General features: G+C 31.0%; 1 protein-coding gene across 1 annotated transcript in view; it reads left to right on the top strand.

The window, feature by feature from the left end:
- unc79 (UNC-79 domain-containing protein) overlaps window positions 1-27,864 on the top strand; it is a 183,383-nt gene that overhangs the window by 140,121 nt on the left and 15,398 nt on the right. Inside the window, exons 38-47 of the mRNA XM_075372061.1 lie at window positions 3,051-3,171; window positions 3,966-4,079; window positions 7,884-8,024; window positions 10,668-10,822; window positions 13,682-13,776; window positions 14,012-14,257; window positions 20,721-20,831; window positions 24,664-24,780; window positions 24,980-25,141; window positions 27,058-27,233. Of these exons, the coding sequence (XP_075228176.1) occupies window positions 3,051-3,171; window positions 3,966-4,079; window positions 7,884-8,024; window positions 10,668-10,822; window positions 13,682-13,776; window positions 14,012-14,257; window positions 20,721-20,831; window positions 24,664-24,780; window positions 24,980-25,141; window positions 27,058-27,233 (1,438 nt within the window). The remainder of the gene's footprint in view (window positions 1-3,050; window positions 3,172-3,965; window positions 4,080-7,883; window positions 8,025-10,667; window positions 10,823-13,681; window positions 13,777-14,011; window positions 14,258-20,720; window positions 20,832-24,663; window positions 24,781-24,979; window positions 25,142-27,057; window positions 27,234-27,864) is intronic.

Raw genomic sequence — 27,864 nt, forward strand, 5'->3', positions numbered from 1 at the left:
GACGCCGCCTTTTGTTTCACCACCTTCTTGGTGGTCGCCGCCGGTTTTGGCTTGGCGGGTGTTGGGGAGGGTACCTCCCCTTTTTTCACTACCGCCTTGGCCACAGGTGCCGGCACCTCCGGTTTGGGGGCTGATTTTCCCCCACCGGCAACACGGGCCCAGCTGCGGCCGTCAACAGTCGCGGGCTTTTTAATGCCCTTGACCTTATTGACTTGCTCCTTATAATAGGGGCAACCCCGGTAATTAGCCGGATGAGGTCCCTTGCAGTTAACGCATGAGGCTGGTTCCTCACGCGGCTTAACGCATGTGGCAGTGTCGTGGTCCCCACCACACTTGACACATTGCTGGGCCCTCTGGCAGTAATTGGACGAGTGTCCAAATTTCTGGCATCTGTGGCACTGGGGTGGCCCCCCTCGTGACACAAACGCAGTCACTGCGACCTTGCAGTAAAAAATACTGCCAAGGTCATAAATGGTCCGGGCCGAAGGGGTCCTCTTAAGGGCCACTAGGCAGGTCGGGGTTTCCCGACCGTCCCTTGTGAGGAGCTTCTTAACCGAAACCACCTCATAGCCAAGGGAGGTCAGTTCCTCCCTTACTTCCTCCGGGGCAGCCCCATAGGGGATTCCCCGTATAACCACCTTCAGCTCCCTGTCCTTCGGGAGCTGAAAGGAGTGAAAGGCGATTCCCTTCGAGTGCAGAAAACTCTGCACCGCCCGGTAATCCGCCTCGCTGCCCAGCTGCAGCCTTATCGAGAGCCCGGTGCTTTTAGCCACCAGGCGCCCCCCGATCCGCGACTTAATGTCGCGCGCTAATGCTGGCCACTCCTTCGGGCAGTCCAGCATTATTGGCGGGATTTTCTCCCGCCTGACGGTAGCAGGCTGTGATGGGGCCCCATCATCAGCCTGCGGGTAGGCGGCTGCTGCAGCCCGCTACGGGCTCCGTCTCCATAGGAGGCGCGGAGTCCCGGCGTTTCTGGCGCTTCCTAGCGCCAGACCCGCTTTCCTCTCCACCGACGGACAGTTCCGGGGTGGGAGAACGGGGCGGGGCAGGCCTTACTTTTCCTTCCATTGAGGAAAAATAAAGAATAAAATTTAAAAATTAAAATTAAACTTAATTAAACACTTCTTAATGTACACTTGCTGCAAAATAAAACCACTGACAAGAAAAATCAAAACAAGATATAACCTGTAGACCTAAATAGGTACAGATTATATCAAACAATTTAAAATAAAATTATTTTAAAATCAGCACAATAGTCCTATAATAATAGGCTATTAACTTAATGTGTTCGTAATGACTACAAGAGTTCACTTTACATTATTATAGAAATTTGAATAGAATAGAAATAAAATTAAGAAAAGGATTATCCTTTTCTTAATGTAACTGGCCTGTAATCCAGGTAGCTGGCCGCCCGGCTGATGTCCTAGCAGACCCTTCTCACATTGTCTGGCGACGCAGGTAGAAGAACTGTTGAACACCTGGCTGGACTGGTTACAACTCACAATCACAGAGCACAATAAGACACAACCTTTCACTACAAGAGCCAAGGATGGAATCTCATAGTTGTTACAAAAGTTATTTTTTTTTATTTGCTTTGAAAGTTTTATTTGTTGCTGTAAAACCAAAAATATATCTTTAAAAAATAAACATAATGAGGTTGTAATTTTATACAAGATATTACGTTTTACGGCATATTAAAAAATATATGCTATTGAATAAAGAGCCAATTAAGTCAGCTTATTGCCATTCTTGATCAGATTTTGTAGATCAATTTAATTGAACTTTTCAACTTTAACAGAATTAAATGTTACATAGACAGCTTAAAGAATTTTTTTGGAAAATTATTCTAATCAGCTAAACTCTCTGTGCCTATTTTTATATTTTATTTTATTTTTTTACAAATAAGGTGTATTTTGTATATATCTTATATATATTATTTACCATTGTAACTCATTATGCTTATATTATTAGTTATCTTTTTTTCAAACATTTTCTAAGAGTAATAAACAATTTTGTAATGTATTACTTTAATTTGTGAAACTACTCTTCACAAACTGAGGTGTAAGTTGAGATTAACATACATTCAAAATTTATTGAAAAAATAATGCAAATTTCTTCTAATCAACCTATGCAATTCAGACTTTCAGTTTTCAGAATAATGTTAACCAGTCAACTCAACATTCATTTTCTTTAAGACTATCACGATGAACCACATATAATAAAATATTTACCTAAAACAAAAAGTTACATCAAAAAACTGATAGACACTCAAACACAATTTTGAGAACAAAGAATAAAATAAGATACACAAAACATCCTAATAAAACTCAAATTTCATTAACAGAAAATACTGTCTAAACATTCAAAAAAGTAGGTTATATCATTACAACACATTGTTAGATAAAAATTCATATAAACAAATTTGATTTGTCTGGTATGCAAACTTCATTGCTTCATTTGTAATTTGTTTTACATTGGAGAAACAGGATATAGATTTTTATAATGATATAAATAATTTTTCACAATGCTTTAATGAACATATAAAAGCACACTTCCCCTCCACCATTGAATCCATTTTTCCCAATCTCCTCATTGAAATAAGTCAAAAATGAAAAATATCACCTTGAAAATCATATACTGTCAACAAAAATCTTAAATCAAGATACATTTGAGCAACTAGAAATATTTATACTTTAGCGTAAAACAACTTTGTAAATGAACACATTCTAAATATACACATTTTTCAAACACCAACATCACATCTAGCTGCACCACAATACTCCCAGTAACAACTGTTATGGTGCCTTCTCAGAAGAATCTAACCTACAATAAAAGCTTGGCTAAACACAGGTATAGCTTTTGTAACTTTTACCTTTATAATTAATTTTGTTTTGTAATCAATTAAAAAGAGTTTATATATTTTTCAGTTTTTTTTTTAAATGTGTTACAGCATTGATATGAAAATTCAAAATAGCCATATAAATTTTAATAAGATTAAAATTTTTTTAATCTTAGTATATTGATGAAATACATTTATTTTTACATTTCAGGATTAAATAAGCCTGAAGATCCTAGTGCTACACGGTTACAAAAGCAAAAAGTGAAAAGACAAGGTCAATTTTCAACTGGGAGCCATATAATATCCGATTCATCACATAGATCTGGAGCATGGTAATGTATTTATTACTACAACACATTTTTCTATCTCAAAGTGCTTTTAATGACAAAATTGAGGCTAATGCTAGTATGATTACACTAATGCAGGTCTTTCATCTATTTTGCATTGACAAGTTTTTTGTCCTTACATTTTTATACATTACATATTGATTCTGTAAGTTTTAGTTGTAAATATATTAAGATAATGATTTAAGGTAGTTATCCCCTATGACCTCTACTTTTGTTCCTATTTTACCCTTACTGTTGTCCTAAGTAGGGGTAATATATTGTATAACAAGACCAGTTCAATGGGCCAGGGTAACGGGTTTTTTCCAATTTAGAAGTAAGAAAGAAAAAATAAAGAAAGAAGGAACTAATAGGGATTCTTTTTTTAGAATAATGGGGTCCGCTTAACAATTTGTTCCTTGTAATTCAGATAATTGCACCTCCAAAAGCTCTTGTTCAACCAAGGGCTGAAGAGTTACCAGATCAGAAAAAGAAATTATAGTAAGGGCGTGGATAATGAAAATTGCTTCAACAGTTAAAAGGACAAGTGGGATACTGGTTCTGCTGTCCAGGAGGTGGAAATATTGTAGGGACCAGCAGTCAGTCAGTAGTTTTGCGAGGCTGTATTCTGCATAGTCACAAAATATAGAATTGCAAGCTATATTTAGTCAGTGATTTTTGCTTTAAGAAAGTCAATTATTATTTTTTTTTTAAATAATATTAATGTTGATACTATTTTATTTGTTTTTTACATAATGCTACAGTTCTTTTCATAAATATGGTTTTTTTCATATGTATTTCAGGTGTGCTGGTTCTCAGCAACATAAGCTCGATTCAGCTACACAGCTTGCTTGTCATGCTGCATTTGATCTGAAACAAAGCTCATACCGTATCAGTGATGAATGTGTTATTGACAGGTAAATATTCCTCAATTTTTTGTAAGTTATATTTCTTGTTTTTTTGGCCTCACCAGAAAAAAGAGCATCGAGATATTCAAATCTTTTTTTTAGTGAACTAGTGAACTACTATCATTTTTTTAGACTTGTTAAATATAATTACACCAATTGGGCCAATTTATTAAAATAAATAATTACTCTAAAAATAAACTTGGTTTATTTATATAACTGTATTAATTAATGAAGACAACATTTTTAACAAAGTGAGGTCCTGTGGTACTAGAAGTTTGCCAGCCTCTGTGGCACAAGTGGTAGCATCTTGGCCTTTCATCCAGAGGTCCCGGATTTGAATCCTGGTCATGCATTCCATTTTCACACATACAACAAAATCATTCATCTCATCTCTGAAGCAATACCTAATGGTGGTCTCAGAGGTTTAAAAAAAATGTAATTTAAAAATTTTTTAGTTTTGCAAAATTTGTGATCATTTATGTGTTTTTCAAGTTGTGGCTGTTATTATTAATGTTGCATATTCAGTTTTACTGAATATTAGCAAGGTGGTGAAATGGTCCCCAAATTTATTTTTACTGAATATTTTGATCCTTTTTGCAGGTGTATTCCAAATATTGCAAAATTAGGTCATTAATATTTTGAAACCCTACAGTGTACTCAAAATACAATTCTTTCAAGGGCAAAGTTAAGCAAACCTTTGCAGACATTTTATTATTTCTGTTATTTGGCTTGTATGATCCTTATTCATTCAGATAATTCTAAAATAATTTAATTAGATATTGAATGCACTTCATGAATTTGAAGCTTATATCTATAATGTGAAAAAGTGCAATTCCTGACTGGAATTTAACTCTGAACTTTGCAGATATCTGTATTTATATTTATTGATTTTCTTCTGTTTTCTTGATATTACTGTTATTTCTACTAGAGCTAAACAAGAGTTGCTTTTGATTGTATAGTCAATTGTCTTTGTCTAGGGAAGAGAGTAGAGTATTTCAAAACCCATAGCGATAGAATCATTGTAATAAGGATAAAATCAAAACCTAAACCAACAACGATTGTTAACGTCTATATGCCTATAAGAGCCCATGATGAAGATGAGGTAAAGTGTGTATACGAAGAGATTGATGAAGCAATTAAACATCTAAAAGGAGATGAAAATTTAATAATAGTTGGAGATTGGAATGCAAGCATTGGAAAAGGCAAGGAAGGAAATATAGTGGGTGAATACGGGCTGGGCAAAAGCAATGAAAGAGGGGACCGACTTATAGAGTTTTCCACGAAGTCTAATTTAGTAATTGCCAACACCCAATTTAAAAATCATAATAGAAGAATATACACTTGGAAAAAGCCAGGCGATACTGGAAGGTATCAGATAGATTATAAGCAAAGATTTAGAAATCAACTCGTTGACTGCAAAACTTACCGTGGAGCAGACATTGATAGCGACCATAATTTGGTGATAATGAAATGTAGATTGGGGTTTAAAAACCTGAAGAAAAGGTGTCAGATGAATCGGTGGAATTTAGAGAAGCTTGAGGAAGAGGAGGTAAAGAAGATTTTTGAGGAGGACATCGCAAGAGGTCTGAGTAAAAAAGATAAGGTAGAAAATGTAGAAGAAGAATGGGAGAATGTTAAAAAGGAAATTCTTAAATCAGCAGAAGCAAACTTAGGCGGAATAAAGAGAACTGGTAGAAAACCTTGGGTTTCAGGCGATATATTGCAGCTGATGGATGAACGTAGAAAATATAAGAATGCTAGTGATGAAGAAAGTAAAAGGAACTATCGGCAATTAAGAAATGCTATAAACAGGAAGTGCAAACTGGCGAAAGAAGAGTGGATAAAAGAAATGAACATTGGTAAAATAGACGGAGCATACAGGAAAGTTAAGGAAAATTTTGGGGTACATAAATTAAAATCTAATAATGTGTTAAACAAAGATGGTACACCAATATAAAATACGAAAGGTAAAGTTGATAGATGGGTGGAATATATTGAAGAGTTATACGGAGGAAATGAATTAGAAAATGGTGTTATAGAGGAAGAAGAGGAAGTTGAGGAGGATGAAATGGGAGAAACAATACTGAGATCTGAATTTAAGAGAGCATTAAAAGATTTAAATGGCAGAAAGGCTCCTGGAATAGACGGAATACCTGTAGAATTACTGTGCAGTGCAGGTGAGGAAGCGATTGATAGATTATACAAACTGGTGTGTAATATTTATGAAAAAGGGGAATTTCCGTCAGACTTCAAAAAAAGTGTTATAGTCATGATACCAAAGAAAGCAGGGACAGATAAATGTGAAGAATACAGAACAATTAGTTTAACTAGTCATGCATCAAAAATCTTAACTAGAATTCTATACAGAAGAATTGAGAGGAGAATGGAAGAAGTGTTAGGAGAAGACCAATTTGGTTTCAGGAAAAGTATAGGGACAAGGGAAGCAATTTTAGGCCTCAGATTAATAGTAGAAGGAAGATTAAAGAAAAACAAACCAACATACTTGGCGTTTATAGACCTAGAAAAGGCATTCGATAACGTAGACTGGAATAAAATGTTCAGCATTTTAAAAAAATTAGGGTTCAAATACAGAGATAGAAGAACAATTGCTAACATGTACAGGAACCAAACAGCAACAGTAACAATTGAAATACATAAGAAAGAAGCCGTAATAAGAAAGGGAGTCTGACAAGGATGTTCCCTATCTCCGTTACTTTTTAATCTTTACATGGAACTAGTAGTTAATGATGTTAAAGAACAATTTAGATTCGGAGTAACAGTACAAGGTGAAAAGATAAAGATGCTACGATTTGCTGATGATATAGTAATTCTAGCCGAGAGTAAAATGGATTTAGAAGAAACAATGAACGGCATAGATGAAGTCCTACGCAAGAACTATCGCATGAAGATAAACAAGAGCAAAACAAAAGTAATGAAATGTAGTAGAAATAACAAAGATGGACCACTGAATGTGAAAATAGGAGGAGAAAAGATTATGGAGGTAGAAGAATTTTGTTATTTGGGAAATAGAATTACTTAAGATGGACGAAGCAGGAGCGATATAAAATACCGAATAGCACAAGCAAAACGAGCCTTCAGTAAGAAATATAATTTGTTTACATCAAAAATTAATTTAAATGTCAGGAAAAGATTTTTGAAAGTGTATGTTTGGAGTGTCGCTTTATATGGAAGTGAAACTTGGACGATCGGAGTATCTGAGAAGAAAAGATTAGAAGCTTTTGAAATGCGGTGCTATAGGAGAATGTTAAAAATCAGATGGGTGGATAAAGTGACAAATGAAGAGGTATTGCTCTAAATAGATGAAGAAAGAAGCATTTGGAAAAATATAGTTAAAAGAAGAGACAGACTTATAGGCCACATACTAAGGCATCCTGGAATAGTCACTTTAATATTGGAAGGACAGGTAGAAGGAAAAAATTGTGTAGGCAGGCCACGTTTGAAATATGTAAAACAAATTGTTAGGGATGTAGGATGTAGAGGGTATACTGAAATGGAATCTTGGAGAGCTGCATCAAACCAGTCAAATGACTGAAGACAAAAAAAAGTCAATTGTTAATGTTAATTGTAATTGTTTCAACTCACAATTGTTAATCTAAAAAAATAAAACTGTAGTTTTACTTTTTAATTCCAACTCGGTAAAAAATTACAAGTCCATGTCATAAGACTGTCCTAGTTGAAGTTTTATTACATTAAAGTTTTAAATATTAGTGTTTTCATTTAATCCAAATGTAAAATTAATATGTCTTAAGTATAAGCATGATTTATATTATTTTGTTGTGGTTTTCTTTGTAGGTGTGGTGAATGTGGTGCAGCTAAAGAAGAATATAGTGATGAGGAATTAGGGCTATGCATTGTGATAGTAGGAACATTTATTCATCGTGAACCAGCATTAGCTGCTCCTATGTTACCTGATATTCTAACAATAGTGGCAAAGTAAGTGCTTAGAGTAGACTTTTTTCCTTTTCTCCTCTAATATGGTTACAATACATGCACATATTTTTTCAACACAGTTAAAAAAGAAAAAGTTATTTCTTCTTGAGTTAAAATTATTTTACATGCTATTTTTTTTTCTTATCAGTCTTTCTTGTTGAAGCTCTACTCCTTTCTATATTGCACTTTTAACCTTAACATATTTTGATTTCTGAAGTTATTTGGTCATCGAGATGCTTTATAAAAGACCAGAGACCATATTTTAAGTTATGAATAATGTTTATAACTAAGCAACTGCTGCAGGAGATAGAAACACAGAAATGTTATGTACCCTAAACATTAAATTTTACAATTTGTATTAATGTTTTTTTTTGTTTTTTTTTGTTTTTTTTTTATTATTGTTTCCAATTACATTATAATAAGTGAGGATAATGATGATAACATTAGTCTTTGGTAGTTTTGTAACCCAAAAATTGGGTACATGTATAGAAGAAGTATCTTATTAATCATAATGACTGCTTACTATATGTTTTATTTTTTTGCAAACTGAGTTTTATGAAGATGAGAAATATTTTTATTTCAAGCTTCCTTTATTTACTGTATGTACTATTATAGATTCCATTTTTCATAGGTGTGAGTAATCTTGAGATGTTGCATAATTAAAATGTCAAAATGAATGATGAAGATGGAGCTTTTATTTTCCTTTTCATCCTTATCTTCTGGCATCAAATTTATTTACAGTGCTCTTGTCTTAAATTCAGTACAGGGTCTTATGTTTCTTTGAATTAGAATTTAGAGTTTCACTCGGTGCAAGTTGTTAACCCTACAACCTACCTTATTAAAGAGGAAGGATTGCTCTCTTTATGCTTCTTAGTGTGTTTGAATTTTGGATTTACCCCAACCCTCATTTCATGGCTCATGTAACCATTGATGACGACTGCAATGTCTCAAGACATAGATAGACCTGCGAGAATTTAACTAAGGATAGATAAACTCTTATCTTCCAAACTGATATTAACTTGCTGAACCAGTTGCCTGCTCAGATTTGTTACCATATCTTCTGTTGAGTTGCTCAGCTTAACAGGAGGACCATGTGTAGGTAATAAGTTGGTGTTTGAAGCCAAAAGGCTAAGAGGAATTTCTTGCTGATTCTTTATTTTATTGTGCCAAAGGATTGCACTTATGCTTCACATTTTCACTTAGCCATAACTAAAGCTCTACTCCACATAAGTTACCAGGGCCAGGACCTTAATTAATGTAATGAAAAAAGTTTTAGTAGTATTAGTTAATTATAAGGTCTGTAAATAAAGTAATGATGAGACTGGTTCAGAAAAACTTTTTATAAATAGTACACCTTCAAAATAGTTCTCTTGGGAAGCCACACAATGCTTCAAACAATTTTCCCACTCTTCATAGCAGTGTTTGAACTCAGAAACCGGAATATCCTTCAGATGGTCGGTTACATTTTTTTAATGTTTTCTACTGTTCCAAAATGGTGTCCTTTGAGGTGTTTTTCAAAGTGAACAGGAAAGCGTCGCAAGGACTCAAGTCAGGTGATTAAGATGGTTGGGAAACTACAGGAATGTTTTTTTTTTTCAAAAAAAAATTGAGTGCAGTACAAGGTGAATAAATTTTTAAATTAGTATTAGTTATTTTATATTAGTACTTTCAAGTTATTTTTTCTATTTAAATCAGTATCGCTCATTTTTGTAATGCACTACAAAATATTTGTTTACATCTCACATGGCAAAAATAGACTAAAAATATTAATATCTAATATAAATCAGCTGTTCATATAACCATATGTTTAATAGTAACTTTACAGTGTTGACACTTTGGTTGCCAAAAAATACTAATTACTAATTACTTTATTTACAGACCTCGTATATAAAATTTTATTAAGAAGACTGGTTTTTTTCCATGATCATAAAATACTTTGTTTATGGACCACTCATTTGGAAAAAAATAATTTACAAACCTTAAAGATCACAATACTCTTTTGTGATCATCAAAATTTGTGTTGCAATAATATGTAAACTAACATGAACTGCTGTTCCAGCAGAACAGCAGTAATTTTTATCAAATCACATCTGTATTAAGTTACTGATGTGTTTCCTATCAATATTTTTTTATAGTCAAAAATCCTCACAATTGTTTAGGATGAAACACTGAGTTAATGATATTTATTTCATTAATTCTTTGTGCTAATATATGTTTTTATTAAAAAGAATATAATTTATTAGAATTATAAAATTCACAACTTACTTTTATATTTGATGAGAGATACTCATCTGAACTTGCTGTTTTTAAGAATTTGAATTAACTCCTTCAATGAAATGATCCTTTCATTGAGATTTATAAATTATTTTCATGTAATGCTAATGTATCTGTATTATTTATTACATAATTTAGAATTCATGTTATGGCATGGAAGCCATTTCATTGTACACTGTTTTACTACTACAGAAGCAATTTGTGTTAAGAAAATATATTTAAAAAATTAAATTTTCCTGTTCCTAGAACTATTCTAAATAACTGTCTTTTGCTGGATCTTATTAATACTTTTTTCTGTTACTATTTATAACAACTGTGATTCGATTAAAAATCTACACATCTACTAATAAACTGTTTATTTATGTATTATAGGTTGGCTTTGAGTGCTACATATCCATGGCAAAGTGAAAGTAACATTTATCTGCCTGGTGGTGCTGTTAGTGTCGCTCATCAGTTTTTAAGATGTGTCCTACATCAGCTTGCCCCGAATGGTGTTTTTGTTCAAATGTTTCAGACAAATGTTCAAGGTTATTTTAATTTTATTTTTGAAATGAAATTTTGATAGTAAACTCAGTTAAAGTTTCAAATAGATTTTTAGGATGTGAATATTATGTTCATAATTTTTTGTATGACATTTTGATATGCTCCAAAATGTTGACTCGTATACTTAAAAATAAATTATCTTTTCCTACTGTGAATGCTATTTTATGTTTTTATTATTTAAGTTGGGTATTTCACTGAATTGAAATAATTAAGTTGTAAGGAATTATTATTTGCTTTACACAGCATAAATGAGGATAATCAAGCTTTATCAATTTGAAAATCTTGTTCATAAGTGAGACCATTTTTTTATTAATCTTGATTAAGTAGAAATGAATTGTACTCATGATTTATAGATTTATTTATATGTTACATTAGAGAGTAAAATTTTGCTCCTAAAATTATATTAAATAGGTCCACATTTCTTTTGGGCTTTCACTCCATAAGCTCTAAACTATTTTGTTTTATATAGATTATTGCTCACACCACTCACTGTAGTAAACAAATTAATTAATCTTACTAACCCAATTCAATAGTAATCTGCACTTTAGTTATAGCCACCAAATTATGGGCTGTCTTGTATTATTACATATTCAAACTAGATACAAGGTGAAAGATTCTTTATTATCTGATGTAAGCAAAAAAAAACTTCAAACTTCCTACCTTCCATAAATACAAACTGTGAAAAGATTTATTAGTATTTGTTTAAGTTTATTAGAAAATAATTAGAGTAACTGTCCATTGCATGTACATGCTCTTTAAATTAAAAAAAAAATTTCTTTTACTGTACTTATTTTAAAGATTTCATTTCAGTCATATTCAACATACTGTTCAATCAATCACATAATTATAATCCATGCCTTCTCAGACGTGATAAATATTATTCTGATAAAAAAAGTTATGTAAAACACAAAATCAGATCTCAGTTTAATTTTTAGTAACATTTGTTATTTGCATTAACCTCGTTAAATTAAAAAATAAGTGAAACGACAAGAAATAAATTTCTCGACAAGAGAGAGGTATAACAGCCAGTAAGAATTTAAGAGTTTCAAAAAATTGTTTATGAACTTATCCTTTTTTTTGACAAAGCTTCTTGTCATAAATAATTCAAAGTAAGAAATAATATAAATAATCAGGCAGATGTTTAAGGAATGGGAACTTAAAAGTTTTCATTACACAGCATCCTGAGCCCTACCACCATACAAGCTTATAGAGAGAAGTTAAGAAGTAGAAAGTGAAGGTAATTTGATCTTGGATTATTCAAACACTATAAAGGTTTAATACTTTTATTTATTATAATTTATAATCAACTGGAATCTTCTTATTATCATATTACACTTGTGAAAAGGAATTTTCTAACCAGAGTATATTTTTCATTAAAAATGTCTCTCCCCCAAGATGACCAGCTCACGCTAAAAAGCTTAACACAGTCGTCTCAGGGTTTCATGGCAGCGCAGTCTCCCCTCCCTAGCTCGTCCGAACTCGGACATCCCATCAGGGTTTCTCGTGCCTCCTTGAAAACATACTTATCACCTCTTCCGGTGATCAGAATTTTTCTCCGAAGGAGAGCACCCTTCCAGTCCCTATTTTACCTGATCAAGACACACATTTCATTTGCCCTTCACAGTTACGCGTCCCCCCATGCCATCATCGGGGAGCTCTGACCCACCCACTCTTGCGTGTGAGTAGGCCTGAACACCCTAGGCATAGAGGCTGCCTCCCTGGCCCCTACACGCATCAAGATGGACTTGTACATGTCCTTGATCCCCCACGCATTCCCATGACCCCTCACTACTTGTTGCGCCATGCCTCCTTCGCCGTCAGCGGTAGAGCACCGCACACAATATCCCCCCACTCCATGTCCATCGGTATATCCGGCAGCATAATCCAACAACAACATGAGCAGACACATAATATAATCATAAATTCCTAACCTAGCAAAGTACATTAACAACTACAAAAACAAACACATTTTGACGCCTCTTTTGACATCGAGGGCCGTGTGCACGTCAAGGGGGTTCCTCCTGCCTCTTCGCTGTTAGTACGAGACGAGCCACTCTCTCTACCTCCCTCCATCCATTCTCACTCTGGAGCATGTGTCTGACGATGTTATCTGGTCTTAAAGCCACCGGAATCTGACGTCTCTCGTTCTCCCACCTGACACAATCGAACCAGATGTGTGTGCACCATTGGATGGTGACTCACAGTCAGCAAATAGCAACAGAAAAGTCGGAGGCGCTGGTGCTTGCAGGTCAACGCCAGCTAAGGGAGATGCGCTTCACCATCAATGGTGCAGAGATATCTTAAATCTTTTTAGAAATTGAAAATGTCTAAAAAGATTTAAGATAAACACTCTTGCAAAATTTGTGAGCTTTTTCTACTTTGAGATTTTAATTTGCATCCTGAATAAGAATATTTTTTACTAGAGAAAATATGTTCTTTCATCAAGAAAAATTCTGACATGAGATATACAAAGAATTTGAATAGATAAACTTTTGTAAATTCAATTTAGTTATTTTTTAACTAAGTTGCAACAAATACATAAGTGTTTGGAAATGACATACATATATTTCATCAGAACAAACATAAAAAAAGTAACTATACCAAAAGACAACTTCACCTTTAGCTATTATGCAAACTATAGTGTATGATTTTTTGTTAAAAAAAATCAAAAGACTCATTAGTCCTTTGTACAATGTAAAGCATTTTCCCATGTAACAGGCAGTAAACATATAGTTCATGTCTGTTGTATTTAAAAAAAAAACTATTTTACTAAAATTTAAATTATTATTTATTTAAGTTTCAGCTGTTGTATAAAACTATTCACTTTGCTTCTTTTTTTGTAGATACTGCAAGAATGCAATTTTTCCGTAGTGTAGCTCAAGCTCTTCTTGATTTCAACGAACTAAATCCAATAGCTCCATTACAGTTACTACTTGAGGTATGTTTAACTGTTTGTAAAATCATAAACATAATTTTTTTTGTATAAAATTCTCAGTTTAGTTTTTTTTTTTTTATTATTATTAGTAGTTGTAGATTTAGAATTAGGTTAAGATTAGATATACCTTAATCTTATTGATATTCAGTACCTTACTGATGGTCAACCCAGTGAAGAAAGCATTAAAATGATTAAACTTAATGACTTATTCTCCTGATTACATATATTTTTTGTGCAGACTTTGAATTCAAAGAAATCACTGGATAGTATGCCTCTAATACTGTATAATATGGCATGTTACCTGGATTGTTTACCACTGGAAGCTGGTCTTGGCCCAGGATCTGGAACTTGGACTGGTTTATTAGCACAACTAGAGTTACTCTTCCGTCGGCTTGTTCTACAATTGTCTTCATTACATGATATCATACCATTATTAAGAATCATGATTTCAGTACTCAGAGTTCCTGGTATTGCAGCTTGTAAGGTCAGTATTTCTTTTTCTATATTTTATTGAAAGTTAAGCGTTTTATGAATCACCAATTTTAATATGTATGCAAAGGATGTTTAGTAGAATCATTTGTTTAGAATGAATAAATCACAAACACCCAGTAAAGAATTTTTTTTTTTTTTTACAAAGTGTCACATATTCATCATCGTATGACGAATTTCTGCAATTTCATGCAAATTATCTATATTCTCCTGTATCAGGGTGCCCTTAGACAGGCCCTTAACACCATGTCCATCTACATCCCCCTCTTTTCCAGATAAGCATTTGTGTCTGATGACTCCTATTTTCTTTGAAATCATTTAGAATGTTTATTTTTCTCCAGGCTCTCTTTTTGAACTTCTTAGCCCTGTTTTAACTAACCTTTTTTGTGTAATATGACCCAGCCAGCTATCCTACCTACTCGAAATTGTTCTGATTAAGTTTCAATTTTCATTGACTCTCTTCATTATACTTTCAGTTTTCCTCTCTCTCTTTAGCCACTTTATCAACAATCTCCTTCATTCCTACATTTTATATGCCTCCAGCCTTTCTTTTTATTTTTGTATTCTACAATTTAGAAAAGTATACTTCAAATATAAGACGTCACAAGATGCTTCATACTCAACTCTATCTTACTACATAATGGCTGTTTCTTTCCTTAGTGTTTGGTATTCCTGTTTTATTTTATTTCCACTTTTATAATCTTTTAAGTATGTGATTCATTTCAATCCTTTTCTCTTTCATGTAGATAATGATTGGCTTATTTTTTCCTATGTTTAGTACTTCTGTTCTCCTAACATTCATTTTTATACTACTAGTTATAATTTCTTTTAATTTTGAAATTGTCTGTCAGAAATATTTGCTTCATTTCTTAAAATTCTACATCACCTATAAACTTTACATAATTTATTTCCCTTTCTCCTACACTAATTCATCATCTTGTAGAGCATCTTTGACCATGTCTTTAACTTACATATTACAGAAATTCAGGAACAGGCAGCACTATCACTTAACGCTTCTGTCTATATTAAGTACTAAGTTTATTTTCATATCCATTTTCTGATTCAGATTCTTTAACCCTTTCAGTGCCAGGAGAAAATTTTTGAAATTAGAAAATTTTGGCCTATAAATGGTCATTTTGCTTAGCTGTATTATAAATGTCGCATACTGATAATATTCAGGATATCTTAACATATTAGATATCAAAATGTTCAGTTTTATTTAGGCTACAAAATGATTTGAATATAAGTTTACACCACAAAAGAATTTTGAAATTAAAAAAAATTAGAAAAAACAAAGAAAAAAGATTTTTTTTTAATTTTCCTACTTTACCTACTAAAAAAAAAAAAATATTAAATGTGTGGGAAGTATGCTAATTTCAGTCTATATACTGTTTGCTAGAACCATACAAAGTTTTAAAATATTTGGTGAAAAACCAAATATAAAAAATGTTTCCTGTTGGAACATTATTGAACAAATAATCAGCTTAATAAGACTTATTGAACAATATAAATATTATATAATCAATGTACTTACCACACTGAATATGATGAGTATATACTAGAAATATTTATACAGTTTACAGTAATCTAATTTAAAAAACTTATTTACAGTACATACACTGAAAACTGCAAAAATGTTATTTACAGTTTTGTTTTGGAAAACAAAGACCGTGTCATCCTTCTTTGCAGACAGCACAACCAGTACTTGACCTTTTCTTATTTGTTTTAAAAGTAAACCCTCTCTTTGTACAAACAATGCAAGTCTTTTCCTTTTTTCGAGGTAATTTTTCCAAGCCAGCAGTTCTTTGACGGTCGTCACCTCCTATTTCCAAATTCTGTCGATGAGTATTCTATTCTTCAGAGATAGATTTTATGTCAACAAGAAAATTGTATCTAGATAGGGAATTTTTATTATTGTTGGTACAGTTTTCTTTATAGATTATGTAAGAATTTATTACCATTCTGGCAAAGAAGATGAACACAACCTCCTTCCAATATTTTACAGTTCTGCGCTCATCAAAAGATATGAATCGTATTTTGATATCTCATCATATCATAAGTATCTATGCTTCCCATGTGTTTATTGAAGTAAACAATTAGGCATGGTTTTTTTTCACTAGTAATTCAACCATGTCTTTTTAACATCTTTATCTTCAACATCTTTAATTCATGTTTTAGATGACAGTAATATTACAGGTTTTCTTTGCAATTATTTTTTCTCTTTTTTTTGTTTAGCCACTATTTTACCCTGTTTATAATACTTTTTTTACCCACTTCTAAGTTTTGTTTTGGTCCATCAGGTAAACCTTTTTTGTTTTTCCTGTTCCAGTGAAAAAGGTTTTTAGTTCATACAGTCTTTTTACAAATGGTATACTATGAAAAAATAATTGGTAAACACATGAAAGCCTTTGTTCAAATAATTGCAGACACTAAGAAGTGATATTACAACTGCAGAGCCTAAACCATATTGTTTAACTTCAACAGAATTGTTGTCTTTTTTACCTTTGTAACAGAACACAGACATACAGTAATTAGATGTAGAGTTGCATAAAACCCACAGCTTAATTCCCCACTGATGATGATGTTTGTTGGGTAACACTGGATTAGAGTGGTTTGACTTTTTGTTCCAACAAAGGATTCGTCAATTGGCAACTGTTAGTGTACAGCGTAATAAAATTTAAGTAGCCTATTGCAGTGTTCAAGCAAGGGTTTGAATTTTTGAGAAGCATCATACTGTGGTTGATTTGCTTTTGGAAATTGCTGTTGGTAATGATATGGAAAAATTAATAATTAAAGAACCCACTTACCTACAATTCTTATATATATATATATATATATATATATGTTCAAGTGCTTTCAAAATAAAATTCCGTCATCAGGAACTTAAAAATTTTACGTTATAATCTTAATAAAACTAAAACTTCTTGATCATGTAAATTTGTTTATGTAACATAATATAACAGTGGTTATCATATGTTTCAAATTATGTCGACTTATCGTCCTGCTATTATGAATGTCTCCACCGTTGTGGTAAAATGTAATGGGAACGGTATGGTCAACTCACTCTATAGTTATTATTTAGTACTTGCTTATACAATATATCATTATCAAATCTTGTTTGTTCGTTTATTAATTTATCATTGTTAAAATATATATGGTACTTTTCTAAATTACTGGTAATGTGTTTATTATTTGAAAAATCGAGTGTCAATAAAATTTTCTGGGTTATAATTATGGTTGTTATTTAACATGTTTGGCGAAATTCGATTTTTCTATTTCATCTTTTTTTATACAATTCATATGTTCTCTTATTCTAGTGGAGAACAATCAGTTGGTCTTGCCAATGTACTTCAATTTTATTACCATTTTTTATTTTTTTAGATGGATCTATATTATTTATATGTTTTATTATTTGTTACAGTGCAGTTTTTAAACCAAATAATTTAAATATTTTGTTGAAATTCCTATAATTTATGTTTTGCTCAACTTTAATATACAAGGGTTATTTTTTTTCAAGGTCCGATTGGTCGTGAAATTAAAACCACGGTGAAAATAAAAAAATGATTATTTGTAACAAGTAGTTATATAGTTACGCTAATTCTCTACATAGTCGCCACTCCGATTTAGACATTTGTCGTAGCGTGGTACCAACTTTCCAATACCCTCATCATAGAACGGAGCCGCCTCTGTTTTCAGCCATGTTTCTACGCTGGTCTGCAGCTCGATGTCTGTGCCAAAATGTTGTCCTCCTAGCCAGCATTTCATGTGAGTAAAGAGGTGAAAATCGGATGGAGCCAAGTCCGAACTGTATGGTGGGTGATCAAACACTTCCCAATGAAAACGCTGCAGGAATTTCTTAGTTAACAGCTGCAGTGTGCGGCCGAGCATTGTCATGGAGAAAGACAATGCCGCTGCAGTGATGGTCGTGCGACGTTCCATGAATTCCACCAAGAGCTGCAGACCAGCGTAGAAACATGGCTGAAAACACAGGCGGCGGCTCCGTTCTATGATGAGGGTATTGGAAAGTTGGTACCACGCTATGACAAATGCCTAAATCAGAGTGGCGACTATGTAAAAAATGTAGATATTATCATTATTGTTATTAGTTAATTTTTTGTTATCCTTTATGTAAATTTTATATTTTATTCTATTAAGTAATTTATCTATTAAATCTTTATTATATCCATTATTCACGGTGATGTATTTATATTATTTATTTCATTTTTTAATTTTATATCATATTTTAAGACTCTTTATATCAAGGTGTTAAAAAGTAGCTATTTTTTGGTAGCTATTTTTTTTATTTGTAAAACAAATTGTTAGGGATGTAGGATGTAGGGGGTATATCGAAATGAAATGACTAGCACTAGATAGGGAATCTTTGGAGAGCTGTATCAAACCAGTCAAATCACTGAAGAAAAAAAAAAATTTTTGGTTATAAGCATGAAAATATTCGTAATGTATTATTGTATCTTGCTTGGTAGGCTTCCTAAAAATGTCAGTATTTAATCATTTTGATAAAATTATGATATGGAAAACTAAATAAAATTTGAAGTCGGTTTCTAGTAAACATTTTTGGAAACCAAGGTGTTTCTTGACTTTAGTTGATCAATAAGAAGGAATAGTTGGTTTTCTAATAAGACCAACATTTAGAATCACTGCGATAAATGCCCTTATCTCATTCAATCTTACTGGGATCCAGTTTTGTTATGACTCCAAGGTGAAATATTGTCTGATAATGTAATAATCTGTTTAGCGTAACAATTGGTTTCAGTTACAATTATATTCAAAAGGATCTCTGAAAAACAAATTAAAATAATTTATATGCTTAGATTCAACAGGTAGACAGTGTTTATCATGAGCGCATTGTTCTGATGGAAAAAACTTTCTTCTTTTTCAAATGTGGTTTTTTTTTTTTTTCATTTTTTGCTTTCAGCTTGTCAAGTAATGATACTTAATATTATTCCATTATTGTTTTACCTTTTTTAAGATAATCGAAAAAAAAATTCTGTTACTATCCCAAAAAAAACAGTCGCCATCACCTTCCCAGCCAATGGAACCATCTTCGCCTTTTTCGAAGACAGGCTCACCCTCAGTCCTCTGTTTTAAATGTTGTTTTGTCTCAGGAGTGTAGTGTGGATCGACATTTCATCTACAGGCATGAATCGACACAAAAAATCTGACTCATTTTGCTTAAAATGGTCCAGCAGGGCCTTGGAACTGTTCATTCAAATACATTTTTGGTACAAAGTGAGCAACGTGGATAGCTTACGCATATCTAATTCTTCAGTTAATATATGACAAACGTGTTCTTTCCATATACCCATAGCCTCTGCTATCTCTCTAACCTTAATTCATCAGTCGTCCAGTACCATTTGGTTTACTTTTTCGATGCCATCAGTAGTGGTTGCAGTTTTTGTTCATCCTAAACGCTCATCATCAACCAAGCTTGTACAATAATGTTTAAATTCAGCTTCCCATCTACTCATGATAGGACAGAAGTCTTCATAAACAGTTTCCAACTCGGTTTTAGTTTGCACTGGTATTCTCCCTTTCAAATGCAAGTATTTAATCACGGCAAGATATTCAATTTTTTCCATTTTCACAAAAACACTCACAATGACTTACTCAAACAATTATCAAACAACTGAGCGTCTAAAATGGCTGAAATTTTAGTAAGCCAATACATGCATGAATACATTTCCTAACTTTTGTTGACGAGTGCTGCCATCTTCATGTTGAGGCTCAAAACCTTTCAGACAAGCTTTGTAAAAAACCTTCTGCAATCATATTTTGAGGTCTATTGAAAGTGAGTGATGATTTTTATTTTTGAAATTTTAAATGACATCAACATCTGTCAAGAGCATGCAGAGATATGCTCCCCCCCCCCCCCAACAATGCTGTTTGTAATTAAATTAAACCTTCATTTATCTATGGGAACCAGTTTATTAAACATGGTTTTGGCCAGCATTTATTTGAATTTACACCATTCAGTTTCAGTATGTTATTCCCTTATACACGTTATCTTTTTATCTAGCATCCATTAACTTTTATTTTATATAAATTTAAAAAAAATTAAACTAATAAAAAATATATATGTAATATATTTAATTAATAAAAATAGTGATATGAATAGATATAAAATACATAAATTATACAATAAGTACATTAATGAAAATAAATTAACAAAATTAAACAATAATATCAAAATAAAGAATAAAATATAAATTAAAGTATTCAGATAATAATGATATAACCATTTATAAAGTAAAGTTTCTTTTCATACAATCAGTAGTAACTTATAGATTCTATTTATTTGGGATCCCCAAATATATGTAATAATCACATGAAATTGCTAGGTTTTTATTTGGTAAAGTGGTTTTCAAAACATAATTGTTTAAAATAATAATTTTTAATAAATAATGATAAATTTTAATTAAAAAATGTATTTTTTACAGGGAATTTTAGAACCATTTTCTAAGGTGCTGAGCCATGGTATACAAAACCATATACTAAAGTATCACTTTGTGGTTGATTTATGCTATCTTTGCAATAAAGCTTTTACCAGAGTGAGTACCTTTTTATACTGACAATATTATTTTATTGTTATCTATTTTCTCTTTTCAACCAAGAATATTTAATGTAAGTTTTGCATTTTACTTATTTTTTTCATTTTAATATCCTTGAAAAAGCAATTTATTCAAATTATATTTACAGGTAAATTCCAAATTGCAGGATGAGATAGTGCTAAATCAGTTGTATACAAAATCTTTTTTTCATTAACTATTAATAATACTTTTCACTGTTTGTGAATTCAATAGAGAATAAGGACAGATTAAGGCTAAGTGATTTAAAATAAAAAATGTATTTTGGTGCCAATCACTTTCTTAGTGAAAATTAATTTTGAAGTATAAAACTGAACACCCTCAGAGCTTTATGAACAAACTTGTAGATCCAGTTTAAAGTAAGAAAAAAATTGAAAATTCTTTAGAAATCAAAACCATTAAATTTAATTGGTGATATTTAAATTTTTATTTTATAATATAGTTGGATTATAGTATAACATGGCACAGGTTAACGGTTCTGTAATAAATGTACTGATGTTATAATAACACTTTTTTTTAAACTGTTTAAAATTAACCTTGTTATTAAGGACAAACCAAATATAATTTTATAAATTTAATGTTTTCAAAATACTATTAATATTATTTTCAATCACTCTTGTAGCCATTTTAAGTGACTGTTGAAAGCATATTTATTAAATTTGATTTGGTTTATTGTTTAAAAATAGCCAGCAAAGAGTAGTGTAACTTTCCTGACTTTGCCAGGAATGTTATGCAACTCTGGCTACCAAGATCCTTGCCCCTGACAGTCTACTATTTAAAAGAAAATGAAGTAAAAACATTAAAATATATAAATATTCAAGTAAAGAATTATGTAAAAAAAAGACAAATTATTTTACTGTTGAGTAAAAATGTTGAGATAAGAGACCCATGGTGACTGTAACTCCTCATCCCCTTGACTAATTATAACCAAAATTAAACTGCTTCAATGACTCATATTCAGAAGTCGTCGTATTAAATTTCATAGAAATCAGTTAATCTAGTCTGAAAAAAGTATCAAACAAAATAACTGATAAAAACAATTTTTTTAATTTGGATTATTGTCACCCACTCCTAAATTAAATTTTCCAAATATATAACCAAAGTGACATGCTAATGTAATTGAATCATTTAATTAGTACAATAATATGACTTTGACTTCAGAAAATTACAGAAAAAGATTGGTTGTTTTGCCTCCACATCTTTATGAGGTTTGAAGACCAGCGCAGTCAGAAATTATCTTAGCTACCTTAGGGCCAAAAATTATGTGAAAAAATGTATCTGTCCTTAACTTTGATACACAGGAACCACAATTTCTGTATCTGCCTGCTCCCTTGAGCAATTGTGCTAAAGTTAAATTACATTGTATTCAATGTAATAATTGTAGAAATTGTGCTGAATTTCATCCATAAAGGTCCAACCAAACCAATTGATATTTTGCTTGATATCTCCAGATGTTAAGCAAAAAACAAACTAACATAAATTCTTTCAGAATTTTCATTACACTGATTTTTTAAGTGGAATTTTTTCAATAATGTTACAAGAATATAGCATGCATATTATATATATATAAAATATGCATGTATGTATGAGGTCTGTAAGTAGTAATGAGACTAGTTTTTTGTGATACTCAAAGTGGTAACACTGAAAAGTTACTAGTTAACTTATGGTTATATGAACATTAGGTGTTAATAGTTTTAGTCTATTGTTGCCACGTAAGACATAAACAGACTTTTCATAAAACGATTTTTTGTTGTGCTTTACAAAAATGAGTGATACTAATTATGAGCAATGTTGTGCAATCAAGTTTTGTGTTAAACTCTGTGAGAATGCTACTGAAACTTTTTCAAAATTGAAAAGGGCGTATGGAGGTGAGATGCTCTGTCACAAGCCCAAGTTTTTAGGTGATTTAAAGCATTTTCAGATGGCCGGGAATCGGTTGCAGATGATCCATGCTCTGGAAGATCGTTAATGTCAAAAAATGACGACAATATTGAACGAATCAGAGACTTGATACAGTACGACCAGCGATTAACTGTTAGAATGATTCCAGAATAATTTAATTTGGACATGAAAAAAGTTTGTGCAAAATTGATCCCAAAAAACCTCACTGTTGAACTGAAAAACAACAGGGTGAAACTGTGCTGCGATCTTCTAGGGCAAATTAAAACTGATCCTGGTTTTCTAAAAAATGTTATTACTGGTGATGAATCTTGGATATTTGAGTACAACCCAGAAACAAAATGACAGAGCAAGGACTGGCACACTTCAAACTCACCACATCCCAAAAAAGCAAAAATGAGTAACTCAAAAATCAAAACCATGCTGATTTGTTTTTTTTTATAGTAATGGCACATTGTCCATAAGGAGTTTTTGCCTACAGGACAGACTGTTAATCAATATGTTCACAGAGAAATTCTTGAAAGACTGCGGAAAAGAGTTGCCCACATGAGACCAGCCATCAAAGACAACTGGATGTTGCATCATGACAATGCACCTTGTCACACTGCACTCAGTTAATGAGTTTTTGGCATAGAAATGCATTCCTATAGTTCCTCAACCATCTTATTCAACTGACTTGAGCCCCTGTGACTTTTTCCTGTTCCTGAAGTTAAAAAAAACACCTCAAAGGACACCATTTTGGAACAGTAGAAAACATTAAAAAAATGTAATCAACCATCTGAAGGATATTCCAGTTTCTGAGTTCCAGCACTGCTGTGAAGAGTAGGAAAACTGTTTGAAGCATTGTATGGTTTTCCAAGGGAACTCCATACAATGCTATATATTTCATATATAGTGAACTATATATATATATATATATATATATATATATATATAGTTCACTAAATAACTGATTTTCTAAATTATCCATTAAATTTTCTATAACAACCTAATTTGAAGTGGCATAGCATTTCAGTTGACTTAGCAAGCCAGTTTGCAACATTTACAGTTGGCAAACTACTTCACTCTCTTCTTTACAGCTCTTCTTTCTACTACAGCTCTCTTCTTTTTCTTTAGTATCTAGCATAAGATCCTTGATATTTTCAGAATATACATGTCAGTTTCAAGAATGATTATCGTTCTAATTTGAAAATCGAATAGCCCTAATGATGAAAATAAAATCCTGAACAAATATTTCTTTACTATTTTCCAAGGTGAATAACCAAAAATTAATGAATCTTGTTATATAAAAAAATTAAATCTTGTATCTTTACCTAAGAAACCATTTTCATGTCACTTAAAAGAAAAAGTGTAACTGAATTCATCACTTATCTGCACTTGATACAAAATAATCTATTTGTGAATAAAAATGTGGATAAAATAATAATTCTGTTAAGTAAATCAACCAGTTTTACAGTAGAGAAAATAAATATTTCAATAGAAAAATTTATTTGCAGCAATAATTTAATTAACTGATAGATGATGCCTTTACTTGGTGAAAATCCATAATAAAAAATTTCAAAATTAAAAAATATTTTTAAATTTTCATAAAATTTATTAAAAAATGGCAACTGTTTCGATGCACAGTACCTTCTTCAGATGTTTACAGAATATTAAAGATTAAAAGTTAGATACAAACAAGGTAAATGCATTAAATCAGAAGAGATACAGTATGAGAAGTAATTTTATTTTAATTTGAAAATTTAAAAACATACTTCAATATTGTTTTCTCATTTTTCCACTTTTAGTGAATTATTTTTATTATAATTATGTTTTAAAACTTAAGTTTTCAGCTTTTATTTAATGCAATATCTTTATATATTACTGAGGTGGTATTGTGTAATTTTTTCTTTTTCAGGATAGGGAGAAACAAGTGTTAACAAGGATGGTTGTTTTTGAATTGGTTCAGGCTTTAAAATTTAAGACTGCAATTCCAGATTCTAATTTTCTTCTCCTAATCAATTTTATTTTGCAGGTAATTAATCCCTTTTAAAATTAAAAATTTATTATCAGTTACAAATTTTTTTAATAATTAATGTATGTTGTATGTGCTTACATTTGTTCTATATTCTGTCTAAAATTTTAGTCATTCAGACTTTCTGTTTACCTTGTATCTTTTTATGCAATCACCAATGAATTAAAATTTTTCACTTAATCACTTAAATTTTTTATAGGATGCTGGAGGGATGCTTCCAATGAATGTAGCCATGGAAGATAATCCTCCTCTGTACTGTGATGGTCCTGTTTTCAATACAGCTGCTGCAGAAGTTATGAGACAACATCTTGGTGATGCACTTGAGTTTCTTTCTGATTTTCACACACTGAGTAAAATTAAGGTATTCAAATATCTCTTGTCATTTTTTTAATTTGATAGCTTTTGTCATTTTTTTTAATAAGTCGATAGCTTTACTTATTTTAGGAGAGGTTATCTCTAAAGTAAGGTTCATTTCATTGTACTTACTTTTTATTTATAGGTTCACTATTTTCATTTCATTCATAATAATATATATTTCCTTCATCATTAATATGTTGATTCTTTTCATCACTTTTGATTAGTTATTCCACTTCATTTTCATAATTCAAATAAATTTATTTATTTAAAAATATGTATTTAGTTATTTCAAAATTAATATATAATTCTATCACAAATAGTTTTTAATAACAATTTTATAACTAATAATTTTTATTTTATATTATTATCATTGTAAATGTGTCTAAAAAAATTGAAAAACCTGAAAAAAAAAAGTGTTGATGCTCAACTTACTTTTTTTTATGAGTTCATCATTTTCATTTCCTTCATTTCATTAATAATAATATATATTTCCTTCATAATTAATATGTTGATTCTTTTACATGAGTTTTGAATAGTTATTCCACTTATTTCCTTCATAATTAATATTTGTTTTAATATATTTTATTTGCTTATTTCAAAATTAATGTAATGATTTTGTCACAATTATTTTTCACTAACTATTTTATAATAAATAATTTTTATGTTATATTACATTCATTGTACTTGTACCTGAAAAGAAATTGAAATAACTGAAAAAAGAAACGTTTGAAGGCTTGACTTTCTTTTAATTAATAAGTTCACCATTTTCATTTACTTCATTTCATTCATAATATATATTTTTTTCATAATTAATATGTTGACTCTTTTACTTCATTTTTGATTAGTTAATCCATGTCTTTCATTCATAATTCATAAATTTATTTATTTCAATTACTGTTTTTAGTTCATTCATTCCATACATAATTGATATTTATTTCCTTCATTATTAATATATTAATTCTTTCACTCACTTTTGAATAATTATTCCACTTATTTCCTTCATAATTAATATTTATTTCATAATATTTATTTACTTATTTCAAAATTAATATATGATTCTGTCACAAATACTGTTTAATAACTATTTTATATTACATTTATTGTACTTGTACCTGGAAAGAAACTGAAAAACCTGAAAAAAGAAACGTGTTGATGCTCTACTTACTTTTTATTTATAGGTTCACTATTTTCATTTCATTCATAATAATCTATATTTCCTTCATCATTAATATGTTGATTCTTTTCCATCACTTTTGATTAGTTATTCCACTTCCTTCATTCATAATTTATATAAATTTCTTTATTTCAATTACTGTGTTTTTCTTTCATTCCATTCATAATTATTATTTATTTGCTTTATAATTAATATTTTGCTGATTCCTTCCCATCACTTTTGAAGAGTTATTCCACTTATTTCCTTCATATCTAATTATTTATTTATTTAAAGATAATTAAAATTATCTTTAAATATATTTTTTTAAAAATGTAATTTAATTTTTATTTTATGACTTCAGTTAATTCTTTATGCATTTACAAAATTTTTAATAATTCTCAGCATTCTAAGAATGCTGAGAAAAAGTTATTGAATTGAAATGAAGAATATTTTACTGTAAAAATGTGAATATTTTTTAATTATACACAATGACAAATTCATGAGAATTAGTACCTCTTTTAATTATTTCTTTTACTTTTTCTCATTTTACCTGATTTTTATGGGGTTTTCCCTTTTTTTAATGAATATGTTGTTTTTATAATTAACATGTTTAATTTTATACTGTACATTTAACTATTAAATAGAATATTTGACCCACAGCTTATAAATATAATTTATAATATAGATACTGTGATGATTTTTTTCTCTATTCTAAGTATGATTTTGATTGCAGTGTTATACTAATAAATGATTTAACTATGTTGCAGAGCTATTCAAAGGGACTTAGTGTTGGCCTAAATGAAGACACTATTGGTGGGATATTAAAAAGTGGAATTGCACAGTTTGTTGCATTAGAAATGATGCGATGTAATGGAAGGGATAATCGTGCCGTTGCTAGAAATCTTCCTTGGCTGTACAATATACCTTCATCTGCACAACAAGGGTATTTATAAATTCCTATTTTAAATCATGTGTATCTTTTTCTTTTTGTAAATTAAGATTTGTTGTTTAACTTAAATACTTTTTAACTTGATCGTTCTAGGTTGCTAATTCAGTTGTGAAAAATTGTAATACAACAGTTTTACTCTTGAGACTGTGTAAGTAGCAGACAAAGGTACTATTGTGTAAGAATAATTTAGAAACGCACAAAATGCACAATTTCATAAATTTTGATAAAATGGAAAAGAAGAGGAAAAATGTTATACCAGCATAATCAAACATATACTTTTCTATACAAGATCTCTAGCCGTTAAACAAAGGTCTCAAAACAACTTACAATAGCTTAATACTAATATTCTTCACACCAATATGTTTAAGTTATCTTAAACATATGTTTAAGTTTCTTAAAGATAAGAAACTGTGTGTAAAGATAAAGCAAAAAACATGAGTACCTAAAAAAAAATCAGTTCCAATTACCACCGTAGATGTTAGATCCAGCATTATTTTTATTAGACACCAAATAGAGGTGCCATTAGTGATTAAGTGTTAAATAATACTTTTCATAGATACAACACTGTAATAGTCCAGTACTAATGTATTAGAGAAAAATACTTTGGTCAATATATTTTCAGACA

The sequence above is a fragment of the Lycorma delicatula genome, chromosome 7 (genome assembly GCF_047948215.1).
Source record: "Lycorma delicatula isolate Av1 chromosome 7, ASM4794821v1, whole genome shotgun sequence".
NCBI classification, from domain to species: Eukaryota; Metazoa; Arthropoda; class Insecta; order Hemiptera; family Fulgoridae; genus Lycorma; species Lycorma delicatula.